Genomic DNA, 14,576 nt, shown 5'->3' on the forward strand with positions numbered 1-14,576 from the left:
AAAAATACTAGGTCCATGGGTCCATTGTATCAGGGTGAGCTGCAGCAGATGTCTAGAAAACTAGTCAAATATTTATGGATATACAGTATAGTACTCTGGGTAAGAGGAAATATATCTTAATTTCATTTTTGGGTGAACTGCCCCTTTAATAAAATTTCTTCTATTATCTGAAAAAGCACAAGTGGAAACAATAAGAAAATACATATGCTGGAGTCCATTTCTTCAAGGTATGTCCAAAAACTGAAATGAAAAGTCACTGTTTCATGAGTGCACCCTTTCCTGGTTTGGTAAGCCATAACCTTGAGGCACACAGAGGAGTGCATTTTGGCTGCAGTTTTAGACGTTTCCTAGACCTGCTCTTTCAGCTAGTGATAAAGCATCAGCATAACTCATGTTCCACAATGACAGCTTTCCCAAGTACGCCATGATAATTTAAATTGCACTGCATTATCAAATACCTTGACACAATGCAAACTGTTTTTTTTTCCTACATGGGAAAACACACAGGATATTTTCTACCGGGACATGACCCTGAGCAGTGGCAGCAGCGTGCAGATGGTGTGCATTAGTGGTAGTGGTCCTAGGCTGCTGCCGGGTCACCTGGAGGCCAGAGTTCCTGGAGTGCGAACGATTGAAACATCACTCACGTCACTCTGTGGTGCATTTGGAACAGCAGACTCTTTGAAATGGTGCATTAGGGTTCAACAGCTCTATAGCAGTAACTAAGTAAATACTCCAGTCCAAGAGAAAGAGGGTGGGGCATGGAGAACGTGGCCCAGCTCTTTGCAATGGGGAAAAAGACATTACAGTGCCCAGCACAGAGGGAAAGGCTTATAATATGAGCATAATTTTTTCCAGTGTTTTTCTAGTGTGTTAATTGTGAGTGAGAAGGTGTGTTTTTGTGCGTGTGTGTGTGTGAGAGAGAGAGAGAGAATGAGAAAGAGAAGAAAAAGTAAAAAGACCCAAACAAAGTTGCACAGGTACAGCCTTACCATGGAAAAAAGATTCTTTAAGATGATGGACATTTCCTTCATCTGAATCACAGACAACAACATGAAGCAGACCTACTGGCAGACTGCACATTCATGCATGTGCTGTTATTACAGCAACTTGTATCAATACACAAATTTACAGCTTTAAAATGCCTTTATTTATTTTTTTGTTTCTCAATTCCAAGGAAATTGGGAAAAAAAATATATTGCCGTGCCAAAACAAGCATTGCCTCATTGTAACAGAGAAAGATGAGTAACCACCCAGCCCTTTCCACAGAGTCTGCAGGCATGGCTCGCACCAGAGATATGACCCAAAATTACCTGGACGAACCAACAGCTTCGGCCGCTGCAGCTTTCAGAGCCGCCATTTCTGCACAAACACGTTAATCTGCATAGAGTTTAAAGCACAGAGGACAACCCCGGTCCTGGAGAGCCATGAGTTTTCACTCTTACTCAGCCATTAATGATCTATTTAAATAGCTGATCACACGGTTAACTCACCCCACCCTGTCTTAATTGATTTCTAATTATGAGATTAAAACAGAAACCAGAATACACTAAGGCTTTCCAGGGTCCCTGGCTTAAACACATTTTGACTACTTCAAGTTTATAATTTTAGCATTACATCTGACAGGTCACACCAGCTGTATTGCTATAAAAAGGTACCAAAAACTAATTAGAAGTGCTTTTGTACACAGTTAAAATCCAGTTGATTGTCTTCATACAGAGAACCCCTGCAGGGTTCCCCATGATATAAATTTCCACCCGTGTAACTTGAGGCATGTCACATAGAATTTAGTTGTTAGTAACGTTTTTGATATGCCACTTAGTGGCACATTGAATTATATCAGCACAAACACTGATAGAAGACATACTTTCATAACTCATAAACAAACACTAAAAGCGCTGCAAGTTGTAAATGGAATTAAAACACATTGCAATTATACAACAGGCTTGAAGCGAAACAATATACAATACATAATACAATATATACAGTTTGAATTCAACAAAAGATGGGGCAGAAGAAGGGCTCTGAAAGACAAAAGTGAGCGAATGAAAGAAAAAGGAAAGAGCGAGAAAGTGATTTACAGTAGAAGGAGAGAGGGGTTAAGAGGTAGACTAAAATAGAGTGAGGGAGGTAAAGAAAACGAGGGGGAAAGAAAGCAGAAGAGTGATACACTCTGACTTGTCAGTTTCTATAAATGAAATAACAATTTTCAGTTTATTCTGCTTTCAGTGGCCCATGTCCTTTATCTTTTAATGCAGTTACAGTGCGCTCCATAATGTAGGGGACAAAGATTTTTTTCCTTCCACAGTATTCCATGAATTTAGATTTGAAATCAAACAACTGGTGTTTAAAGTGCAAAATCTTCAATTTTATCAAGGAGTATTTCTATATATGTAGAAATTACAGCACTTTTTATACATGGTCCCCCCATTTCAGGGCACCATGATGTTTGGGACAAATGGTTTCAAAGGTGTTTCTGATTAGTCAGATGTGTTCAACTGCTTCCTTAGTGAAGGTATAAAGAACGCTCAGTGTCTAGATTTATTCTACGCTTTTCATTGCCTTTGGAGTTTGTTATTAGCATTTGTCAATATAAGGACCTGCGTTCTGCCAATGAAAGTGAAGAAAGCCATAATGAAGCTGAGAGACAAGAATAAAGTCAGAAAAACTGCCCAAAGCTTACCTACCAAAGGCCTACCAAAATCAACTGTTTGGAACATCATTAAAAAGAAAGACAGCACCGGTGAGCTCAGTAATCACAAAGGGCCTGGTAGGCCAAAAAGACCTCTACAGTTGATGACCAAAGATTTCTCACCATCATGTAGAAAACCACCAAACACCTGTCCTACCGTTCAGATACAAACTTCAGGAGGCAGGCGTGAATGTGTCAGTGACTATTGTCTACAGAATATTTCAAAAACAGAACTACAGAGGCTACACTGCAAGATGCAAACCACTAGTTAGTGGCAAAAACAGGACGGCCAGGTTACAGTTTGCTAAGAAGTACCTAAAAGAGCCTGCAGAGTTCTGGAAAAAGATCTTGTGGTCAGATAAGACCAAGATTCACTTGTGAATGGCAAGTAAAAAGTGTGAAGGCCAAAAGTTACTGCCCAAGATCCAAAGCCCCGTTATATGTGAAACATGGTGGTGGGGTCGTTATGGTTTGGGCATGTATGGCTGCGACAGGTACCGGCTGACTCATCTTCATTGACGATATAACTGCTAATAGCAACCACAGAATTAATTCTGAAGTGTATGCCTCCAAACTTATTGGACGGTGCTTCATCCTAAAGCAAGACTATGTTCTCAAACATACTGCTAATGCAACAAAGGAGATTTTCAAAGTCAAAAATGGAAAAATTCTTGACTGGCTAAGCCATTCAGCCGATCCGAAACCAGTTGAAAATGTGTTTCATACACTGAAGAGAAAACTTAAGGCAACTAGCACACAAAATAAGCAGAAGCTGCAGATGGCTGTACATTATGGTGCCCTGAAATTGGAGGGTATGTATAAAAAGCGATGTCATTTCTACATGGTAAAACCAAAGTGTATAAAAATGCCCTGAAATAAAAGCTGAGAAAGAGCACTTTAACCACATGTCAATTGCTTGATTACAAATTTAAAATCGTGGAGTATAGAGACAAATCCAGAAAAAAATGTGTGTTTGTCCTTGAGCTCACTGTATATAGGAACCTATATCTCTTAAGCCCCATGCTCAAATGCACATAGTACTGAATCTGGGAGGCAACCAGTGAATTTGGGGTTAGTCCAGCTAAACGGGCTCCACAGCTCTGTCCACGCTTCCCAAGCCTGTGTAGACCACACCAGGCCGTTGGGCAAACAGGGCTTCTGTCATACAGTGTGAGCTGAATCTTGAATGCATTAGCATAGAGGACCACATGGTGGAGTAACAGAGCACATTCCACAGACTCCACACATGATTTTGATCATCCTGTTCTCAGACAAAAAAAAGGTCCAGAAAGACCTCAAACTCTAAACAGAAATGATTTTTTTTTGTTGCACATAACATAAGGACTTTTGGCTTGGAATCAGCTTGGTTGCTCTGAAGCGATCTCTAATAATATTCAAAGCAGGGCCTTTCCCTCTTCTGTTCCCCTGTCTGATCCTTCAGTCCTCATGATCCCCTTTCTTCTTCTGTTCCTCACTTTGTACCTCATTACATTTACATTATTTAACAGCTCTCCTCTGATACCCTTCTTTTCTCCTTTCTCTTTCCCTGTGTGCTCCTCCTCCTGTGCCCATCTCCTCTTCCTTCTTCCGTTTCCCCTCCTGGAGAGTGGCTGTAGGGGGATTGAGGTAGAGGCTTAGTGCGGTCAGATCTCAGGACTGGTTCACCCACACAGGTTGGAGAAGACCACTTCTTCTGTGATGTCTGCCTTACTCATCTTGACTGGGGTGTCTGTGCATTCTTCAGTTTCACAGTCATCCTCAAAAGACCTATGTACAGCACAGGATAAAAAAGTCATCAAAAGAAATTAAAAGGATCAGATCCAGCTGGCCTCAATGTAGCTGTTAATTTGACATGTGGCCCAGACTATTTCTCATCGCAAATAATTAGCAGATCATTATTAATGGTTAACATATAACATATCATAAAATTCACAAATTTCAATATTTTGCATGCATTGTATGTGGCAGTGTGACATTGTGAGATTTATGAATTTGTTTCTTCAGAGGTTTTATGTGTTGCTTTTTTTGAGTAATTTCCCTCTGGAAACAGGCAAATCTGAACAACTGGGTTTTTTCTACTTAGAAACCAGACTTTAATTGCTACTTTAATATCCCCACCCCTCTGCACTCCTATGTAAACAGTGGCACTAACTAGCGGTGAAGCAAGGTGAGCTGTAAATAGCAATGGCTACAAAGAAGGGTTCAAGCTGTTCAGTTGTAGACTGCAGATTTACACACAGATCTTTACACCGGCTCCCTACGGATCCAGCCACCCAAAATCAATACCTGCATTTTTGATGCAAGCGTCCCTGCTCAATTTTGAAAACAAGTTCTTGTTTGCTCAGGGAATTTCTCTGTGAGCAATACTCTCAGTGCGATGGAGTGCAATGCTGGGTTTGCCTCCAAGTTAATACTAAAATTGGGCACAGTTCCATCTAGTCTAGCCCCAACTGAAAATGTCTAGCCTGTACGTATCTGTGTTTTACTTCTAAATTTACATCAAATGTCTCATGTCATTGATAGCTAATCATTTCTGAGATGTAACAATAGTGATGCATTTTGTTTTGTGTACTGGGCTTCAATACAAGGTACACATAGACATGAATAGTTAGATGATATCCGTTTGTGGTGACGTTTTGGGTGGATTCAGCTGAATGTCCATAAAATTATTTTTTCAACCTGTGCTGGTATCAAGGAAATCCAATGCAGGAAAAATATATCACAAACATGGTGTAATGCAACCTCTCATGGTTTATTGTTTTTGTTGCAGTAGACGTGGTACAGTGGTCAGTAGGCGCAGTGGTCACTGGGCCCATCTATTCTCAAATGCGACAGCTTCAGACATGTCTGGAAGGGACCTGGGTAGACCCACTACTTGACCCAGGTCGTCCTTAGTATATTCTTGATTGCATGTGTAAGGCAAGATAACCCTCCAATCTACTACCATGCTGTTTTTCCCAAGCCTTTGTTTGTGGGTGTGGTGGGTAAAAATTAGGAGCCAGTCATAGCTAAAGGTCATTACATATTGAAATGAGCAAGGTGAAATGGCAGGAGAAGGTGAAGAGCCAGGAGTGGCTCCGGTTAATAATTTAGTAATGTTTAATAAAATGAGTGGCATCGCTGGAAAATCATATATATTTCTCGGGGGCACAGCTTTTTTAGTGCATTTGCCATCAACGACAACAGGTCAGATCTCAATGTAAAATTTCTGAGGTGTCAGGTTTCATCTGTGGGAAAAATCATAATGGCTCATAATGATGATATGGGTTTTGAGATGGTAACTATATTATGTTCTACTACACTTCCAATTCATGAGTTAATTGATAAAGATCTGAGTGATGGTGTCAAGAGTGAGATGTAGCCTTTACCATCAGGCCACTGGTTTTGTACTTAGTGTCTAAGAACTTGTGGGAAGGGGGTACTGCTAAGTCCAAAGGGACTCCATGAACAGGTAATAATAAATAGGTAAAAATAACTAGGTATTAGGTCATTCATATTGATGCTGTAGATCACAGACTGTGCATAACCTGGTGGAGATTCCAATCCAGTTTGGTTCCAGCCTGGTTTTAAGCTGGTCCAGTTGGTTTGGAGATGGTCCAGCTGGCAACAAGATGGTTGAGATAGCAAGCATGCTGGCAAGACCATTTCTAGCTGGTGGGCCAGCTTGGTACGGACAACAGACCATGATCAAATTCCAGATGGTATCCAGCTGGAGCAAAAGCTGGTTCCAACTAGATTCCATCTTAAGTTGGTAACTGGCATTTCCACTAGGGAAGGCCATTATCCCCGTATACTGTATACTGGGGAGAGTACGCCACCTCTGTCACTCCGCTGGGAAAAAGAAACTGGAAGAGCATCCAGTTGGAAAGCAGGATTATAGAAGTGTGGTACATGGATGCTTTCCCACTGATTTTGCCAAAGCCTTCAGCCGAGCACCAAATAAGTCATGCAATTATACCCCCATGGCAACAATGGCCAAGAGCCCTCACCCATCTGCTGGAAGATCACTGGCTGTATCCTCTGTGACCAAAACGTCATACTCTTCAGCTGCGAACTTCTCCCAGTCTGAGGGCTCTGGGATGTCACTGTCAAAGTCCTGTAATGCACAGACACGAACAAACAGGCAAACAAAAATACACACGGCCACTTAGACCTTTAAAATGCTCTTCCTGTTAGTTCACATCCTGTTAACCTCTGACAATTACATCAGACTCTTGTCTGAGATCACAACGGTAATTGTACCACCACTAGGACTACAGCCTGCTGTTCTCATGGTGACTTCAGAATGTTTTCAGAATATGAATGTGCTGCTTGTCTTTTCACGTACAATGACAAGAATACAATAGTTTTATTACATTATTCTATATTTATATGCTACAGCATGGCCCTGTGTGCTACAGCATTGCCCTGTGTGCTACACCACGGCTCCTGTGTGCTACGGCACAGCCCTGTGTGCTACATCACGGCTCCTGTGTGCTACGGCACAGCCCTGTGTGCTACATCACGGCTCCTGTGTGCTACGGCACAGCCCTGTGTGCTACATCACGGCTCCTGTGTGCTACAGCATGGCCCTGTGTGCTACATCACGGCTCCTGTGTGCTACAGCATGGCTCCTGTGTGCTACGACACAGCCCTGTGTGCTACTGCATGGCCCTCTGTGCTACATCACGGCTCCTGTGTGCTACAGCATGGCTCCTGTGTGCTACGACACAGCCCTGTGTGCTACATCACGGCTCCTGTGTGCTACGGCACAGCCCTGTGTGCTACATCACGGCTCCTGTGTGCTACGGCACAGCCCTGTGTGCTACATCACGGCTCCTGTGTGCTACAGCATGGCCCTGTGTGCTACATCACGGCTCCTGTGTGCTACAGCATGGCTCCTGTGTGCTACGACACAGCCCTGTGTGCTACTGCATGGCCCTCTGTGCTACATCACGGCTCCTGTGTGCTACATCACGGCTCCTGTGTGCTACGACACAGCCCTGTGTGCTACTGCATGGCCCTCTGTGCTACATCACGGCTCCTGTGTGCTACAGCACAGCCCTGTGTGCTACAGCATGGCCTTGTGTGCTACATCACGGCTCCTGTGTGCTACAGCACAGCCCTGTGAGGAATGGTAGGGTTGGTGACGCTCTAACCTTTTGCACAGTGAAAGGGTCCCTCTGCTCGTGGTCCAGGTACTTCTCCAGGTTGATGAATGTGTCGTAAAACACGTGGGCCATTCGGCACCTCTTTAGGTCGCTCAGGGTTATTTTACCTGTGGAGACAATGGCGTTGTTGTGGGCTGGTGGGAAGTGGGATTATGAATCCATGATGCACTATGACAGGGGGTTTCATGCAGCTTCATTGCTGGGTCTCAGCAGTTTCCCAGAAGAGCTTTAAAGCCATACTGAGTGTTATGTGACTCCAGTGGCCTTGCTAAAGAGTAATAGTATTGCAGAAGGTCTGCCCCACTGACAAAGGAACAGTCACTGTTAAATTAATATTATTCAAATATACAGACCTGGGGAGCATCAGAAAGTTCCAAAAGTTTTGTTTTGCTATGTAATTCTTTTTAATCTTGTGGAAGTTACATGTCAGAGTAAGTTTCTAAAATGTGTATACTACTAGGGATGTATCCGAATCCGAATACCGTATTCGGGAAAGCATGAATAATGCGATGGAAACAGATATTTCTTCTACCCGAAGTTGCTCATTATTATTCGGATTCGGAAGAGAAAAAAAAAAAAGTCAGCTCCATGACGAGTTCTCATAGCCTCTATCTAACGTTACACAGGCAGAGAGAGAGAGAGAGAGAGAGAGAGAGAGAGAGAGAGAGAGAGAGAGAGTACGCACACCAACAAACTTTGAGCCACTGCGTTGCAAAACGTTTAATAAATAAGTTCTATGCGTCAGCCATTATGTTTCTTCAAATCGATTCATATCATTGTGGATGGCCATTAGATAAAAATGCCCATTTTGTTTGCAACAGGACTTGGATTTCACTAACTAGTCGTTTAATTTACTACACATTATTGAAAAGTAATCGCTATATTCTGTAGTCGCCCCCACCGAGTCAGCGCACAGGAGGCAGCGGGCTGAGAGCTGACCGTTCCCGGCTATCACTCAGGGAAACTCTTGCATCGAGGTGGAGGTGAGGGAGCTAGCGAGACACAAGCCTGTGTGGCAGCTGGATTTCTTTCAAACCCCCGCAACCTATACATCAAAATCAAGCTTAGAACCTGCAGCTTTTAACTGTATGTGTTAATTTCCTCCATTAAAAAAAAACCAGAAAAACGAAATATTGGAAAAACCGACGTTTTACCTTGTATTTAAGTCAATATTCATCCGTTTAAGATGTAACATGCTGTATGTATCAGTCATAGGTCTTGGCTATAATGAACACGAAATCCATTCATGGTAACAGTTGCCACCAAGGGAAAATATGAGCACATCAGATGGTTTGCAGTCTATTTAAGATTATTCCCTTCAACTGAAGGATATGTTTCTATATATCTTTACTGTAAATAGTTTCTATTTCCAATACAAAACAGAATCTTTCGATTTATAAAACATTTTTTTCTGTTTCTGATTGTTCAATGTACCCCAGTTAAAGGGAGGGGGGGTGCTGGGGTTCAGACAGTTCATAAAACTTAGTTTAGTTAAAAATAAAAGAGAGAGAGAGATGAAAAGTACAGCATGAGGATTTGGAATAATTTAATTAATTATATGCCATTGCATTGCCAATGAATATTAGGTTAGAAAATACAACATTTGCCTGATTTAACGTGACTTCCGGTATAAATCACGCCTACTTCCTGTCTTCTATCCGAATACAGATAACAGATACAGATAATTTTGAAGGTGAACTGATACAGATACAGATAATGACGTCTCTGCACACCCCTATATACTACGTGAGAAATGAGTATTGTCATGTTCTCTGGTTTGTCTGTGTTTCTCCTTTTGGGCCGCCAGGTGGCGGCACTTCAGTTTTTAGTTCTGTCCTTTTACCCCGTTTAATTGTATTATTGTTTTCAATTAGTCTATTATTGTTTTTGGGTTGTCTCATTTTCCCTTCCCTCTCTGTGGCCTGATTGTTCATTGTGCCCTCCTGTGTCTCGTCAGTGTCGTGTCTATTTAAGTTCCCTTCTCCCTGACTCAGGTGCTGGATCCTTGTTTGTTTTCTTGTGTGCGTATTGGATTGTGTTTCGGTTTTGTGCTCCTTCTTGTTCTTGTTACTCAGTGTTTTGCCGTGAGTGTTTTCCTCCCTGCCCGTGTTCTGTTTTTGCATTGTTTTTTAAATTTCTGCATTTTCTCTGTTTTTGCGCATTAAGATCTTTGTCCTTTTTTTGACTGCCCTGTGCGGCTTTGTTTTTGTTCCCTTTTGTTTTTTGTTCTTATTAAAAGAAACTTTCTCGGTTTTGATTTTCCCTGTGGATTTTGAGTGTTTTTTGACTCCGTGTTTGGGTCCATTCCCTCGCCTCCCCTGACAAGTATGCTTAGTTTACATTCTCCTTTTACAGAGTACCTCCTTTCAGAATTTGATAGTACTGCTGTAGGAGGATCTGATCATCATGTGTGCTCTGTGCACAGACACTGAGTGAGAGCGGTCAAAGGGCCATCACCGTGAATCAGTCACTGAATAGACAGAGGGGATAGATCACTGTCAAAGACCGGTCACAGCTGTACCAACCAATGAGAGTTAAGTGGTCACTGTGTAGAGTCCAATAACTGTGTGAAATGGTCAATATACTGCATATTGAGTGGCAAGACCACGGCTCTCCTCACCCTGGCACTCTGGCTTAACCAGGTCCAGCATCTGGCACAGCAGGTCGTTGAAAGGCAGCGGCTCCACACCCATGTTCTCCATGCGTTCACACTGCTCCGTGTAGAAGAACTCCAGCTCATACATGGACAGAATCCCATCTCCATCCAGGTCCATGCACCGGAACCAGTACTCTATACTGTGGAGAGAGAATCCCAACAAAACTCTCATTACTTCACTGTTCTTCAACATAATATGTGCAATATGAATATTGCTACATTACATTACATTACAGGCATTTGGCAGACGTTCTTATCCAGAGCGACGTACAACAAAGTGTATAACCATAACCAGGAACAAGTGTGTCGAAAACCCTAGAGAGAAGTACCATTCCAAGTGCAGAAAACAACCGCATAGTTCAACTTGGACCCTGTAGGTTAAACTGATTAACACTAACACAAACAAGAACAGCAACAACACAGTCTATGCAAAAATACAAGCAGTAGTTAAGACGAGTGCATTAACTAAGTCACCTACGAAACAGCTACCTAGTTACAACCCTAAGCGTACAGTCAATTTAGAGATTACAGGGAGGTAGGGAGGGATGGGGAGAGGTGCAGCCTGAAGAGGTGAGTCTTCAGTTGTCGCTTGAAGTGGGTCAGGGCCTCAGCTGTTCGGACCTCCGCGGGGAGGTCATTCCACCATCGTGGGGTCAGAACAGACAGGAGACGTGATCTGGAAGTGCTAATGTTGCCAATATTGTTGTTACTACTGATTTGCATCTTTGGATGAAATTCCTTCCGTAATGTTGTGCTTATGAGTGATCATGCCATTAAGGCACATCTGAGTCAAACTGAATGAATTTATACCGAGGAGAGTATCATTGCACTCTACTGGGGAGAGAGAGAAGCAATGTGCACAGTCAAAAAAAGCTCAGTTTTGGTCTTATCTGACCAGACTACCCAGTTCCAATCTGAACATTGATATGCTATGGTTATCTGAGAACAAAATGGAGCTTTTGGCAAAGCACACCAGTGGGGAGTTTGGATTTTGAAAAAGGAGGCTTATGTTATATCTATGATGAAATACAGGTGTGGATATTTGATGTTATGGAGAGGTTTCGGATCTATGGATTCTTTATATACCCTTTTCTTGGACATCTGTATCAATGTTGATGACTATATATAGATTTAGGAAAATATTTCAAAATGTAAAAGATTAAAAAAAATAAATAACTTATGATGGGATGCATTTCAGCCTGTGTAGGGTTCCCTGGATCAAAACAGGTTAAAAACCCCTAAAACAGCAAAAAAAAAGTACAGCAGCTTTGGAAGGTTCAGACTCCATCTTTCCTTTTCTTTATGACAATGTCTCTGTAAAAGCACCATACAAATAAAACTGAATTGAATCTTATTGACCCAGTCAGTGCAGGGTGCATACATACACACAAGTATGTACACACACACACACACACACATACACACATGCACACACAGCCACATACACACAAGGACAAAACTTAAAACTGAGTGGCTTTTACTGCTGTCAATGACACCATCATGTCGCTTGTCACCTGCTGGGGCTCTTCTTGTCTTCTTCAGAGATCAGGTACCAAACAAATTCAGCATAGCTCATCCTGCCATGGCTCTGCATGGAGCCTCCCCTTAAATGTTGAGAGAAAAACAGAGACGGGGATAGGAAGAGTGAATGGAGTATGTGAGCCAGGTCTATGACTCTAAAACTGTTCAATATTGTAGGACTGATTCCCAAAAGGATTGGTTCTCTGGTGGTGATAAAATGGCCACAAATCCCCCCAAAAAAGTGAAATGGAATTTGAAAAACACATGCATTTCCATCATCTACACACGTATCTTGATTAATTCACAAATATCTGTGCTAATTTGCAGCTACTTTTAACCAACTACACCGTAAAAATATTGCAGTTATTCAGTATATGGTTAATTGCATTTAGATAAAACGATCACTCTTGCTAACAGTGCCAAGAAAACATTACCTAAAATTGATAGTGCAATTACCTGCTGTTCCTGATTATGGTAGTGGATTTTTCTAAATGGATTTGCAGACGTTAACCACATTAATGCACAACAACAGGCAATTCACAGTTTAAATCAATTAATCTGGACCTCACTACGTGAACATCAGTGAATTCATCTCACAGTTGGACCAGTCCAAATCCCCAGGTCTCACACTACAGGACAAAGATATTCAATTCCTCCCCTCTGCAGATGACCTGCAGAGTTTGTTGTCACCAAGTGAAAAATGATTTTCATCAGATCGTTGCTCTGTCTATAGATAAATACTGTAAGGCCTGGGCCCTGACAGGAAACAAGAAAAAGACTGAAAGAATGTATTTAAAAAAGGAATGAGTGAGGTTAGGGTGGGGCTGGCATTCAAAGAAGGGTCTTACTTCATAACAGCTCCAGAAAAAAGCCTCTCAATAATCCTTTCTGATGAGGCTGGTGAGAGATCAGACAAAGAAGAAAGGGAGGTTTGAGCTTCCTTTTCACTCTGATATTTAATTTCAGAAGTGAAAAACTTACATTAAAGAAAGGCAAAGTTATTCAGATCCGGAGTACAGTGAGATTGGGATTTAAAAACCCAGTTCAACACAGCAAAGTAAATATAAACAAAGCACACAAATTGAGAAACATAAACCATCACAATTAAAGAGACAATTAATTCAATCAATAGTTAGCTATCCAATGATAAATTAATGGAATGAGTGTGACAGCAGTTGATAATTTAATATTTAAAATGATTAATATTTATGTTTTTGGTAGGAGACTTCAGCTGGTTTGTACCTACAATATGGATGAGCCAACAATGCCACTGGAATTCTCCGAGACGTTACTGTGGTAAATCACGTCCTTGTTTAAATGCCAGTTTGGAATTCTGAAGTATGCTGAGATCCCCACTAATGTTAAGTCAATGGAGACAGTTTTAGGCTAGTTTAAACAGCATGAATTACATAGTTTACAAATATAAAGATATTTCTGCTTCATGATGTTTTGCTTTATTAGCATTGACACCTCATGTTGAGAGAACAGCAACAAAATGCAAATTCCACACCAAGAAGAACTCTAGACCTCTTGTTAGCTTTGTTGTACATGAACTAATGACGCAATTACACACAGCTGGCCAAGAAATATCTATGTAGCCAGATGTCCAATTAGTTTAGCTCCCCTAAAATGGGAGGACAATGTATACAAAGGGCTGTAATTCCTTCACGGATCACCTGATATGGATATAAATACCCTCAAATTAAAGCTGACATTCAAGACTTAACCTCATTTTCATGGTTTTATTTTACATGTCCTAAACAAACAAAACAACAAAAAATTGTGTCACCAGCCCAATACTTCTGCATTTAACTGTAGATTTTCCCCATAGAAATTCATGCCAATATGTACACTAATGACAGCTATGGAATGACTTAATTTACTACTTAGTAAGGTTTTGTGTGTATGCCACATGCATCAAAAGTCCTGTCTTACCGTGGCCATTATATCTGGCCAGGTCCTTCTGGTCGATGAAGAGGTCGTGGTCAGCGTCCAGTTCCCAAAACTTACAGTAAATGACATAGAAGTGCTCATAGGAGAAGTAGTCTGTTAACAGATTGATGTCATCCTCTTCCTCCAGGAGAGCCAGAGTCTGGGACAGAGGCAGGTGAAACTTGAAACTGAGAACAACAAGTGAACCCAAACAAGCAGAACATCAAACAATATTACGCCGCACTGCAGCTATCTTTCCAAGCGGCTTTCAAGGAAAGTCTGCAATGATGTGCAATTACATCATAAGGACTATCTGATGGAATACTGCTAAAGATATATGGTGTAATAGGAGGGAGCGACTGGTGGATTATGTGTAATGTTTTTCGCAGAGATCAGGAGGTCAGAATGCAGGATTGTAGGTACATTTTAGAAGATTTGTGGGAATGGATTTTGGGAAATGTTGAGAAAGGAGCCGAAAATGGTGAACTATGAGAGAAGTTCAGTAGGGAATGAGGAATGTCGCAGAACTGATTAAAGGGGTGGAAACTTTGGGATTGCATGTATTTTGAGAAAGCTGGTGGTCAGGCGGCACTGTGTGTTCAGTTGAGTCAGCAGCTTAGAATGT

The 14,576-nt window shown here is 41.7% G+C and overlaps 1 protein-coding gene across 3 annotated transcripts in view; it reads right to left on the reverse strand.

Annotated features, from left to right (window-relative positions):
- Window positions 1-1,127: 1,127 nt before the first annotated feature.
- LOC118224551 (serine/threonine-protein phosphatase 2A regulatory subunit B'' subunit alpha-like) overlaps window positions 1,128-14,576 on the reverse strand; it is an 88,978-nt gene continuing 75,529 nt past the window's right edge. For all 3 annotated transcript variants that reach the window (XM_035412057.1, XM_035412058.1, XM_035412059.1), the window contains 7 exons: window positions 13,955-14,111; window positions 12,868-12,916; window positions 12,013-12,102; window positions 10,463-10,638; window positions 7,831-7,949; window positions 6,682-6,788; window positions 1,128-4,459 (listed from right to left, as the gene is read on the reverse strand). In XM_035412057.1, the coding sequence (XP_035267948.1) occupies window positions 4,354-4,459; window positions 6,682-6,788; window positions 7,831-7,949; window positions 10,463-10,638; window positions 12,013-12,102; window positions 12,868-12,916; window positions 13,955-14,111 (804 nt within the window). In that variant the 3' untranslated portion in view covers window positions 1,128-4,353. The remainder of the gene's footprint in view (window positions 4,460-6,681; window positions 6,789-7,830; window positions 7,950-10,462; window positions 10,639-12,012; window positions 12,103-12,867; window positions 12,917-13,954; window positions 14,112-14,576) is intronic.

This window comes from Anguilla anguilla, chromosome 4 (assembly GCF_013347855.1).
Source record: "Anguilla anguilla isolate fAngAng1 chromosome 4, fAngAng1.pri, whole genome shotgun sequence".
Lineage (NCBI taxonomy): Eukaryota > Metazoa > Chordata > Actinopteri > Anguilliformes > Anguillidae > Anguilla > Anguilla anguilla.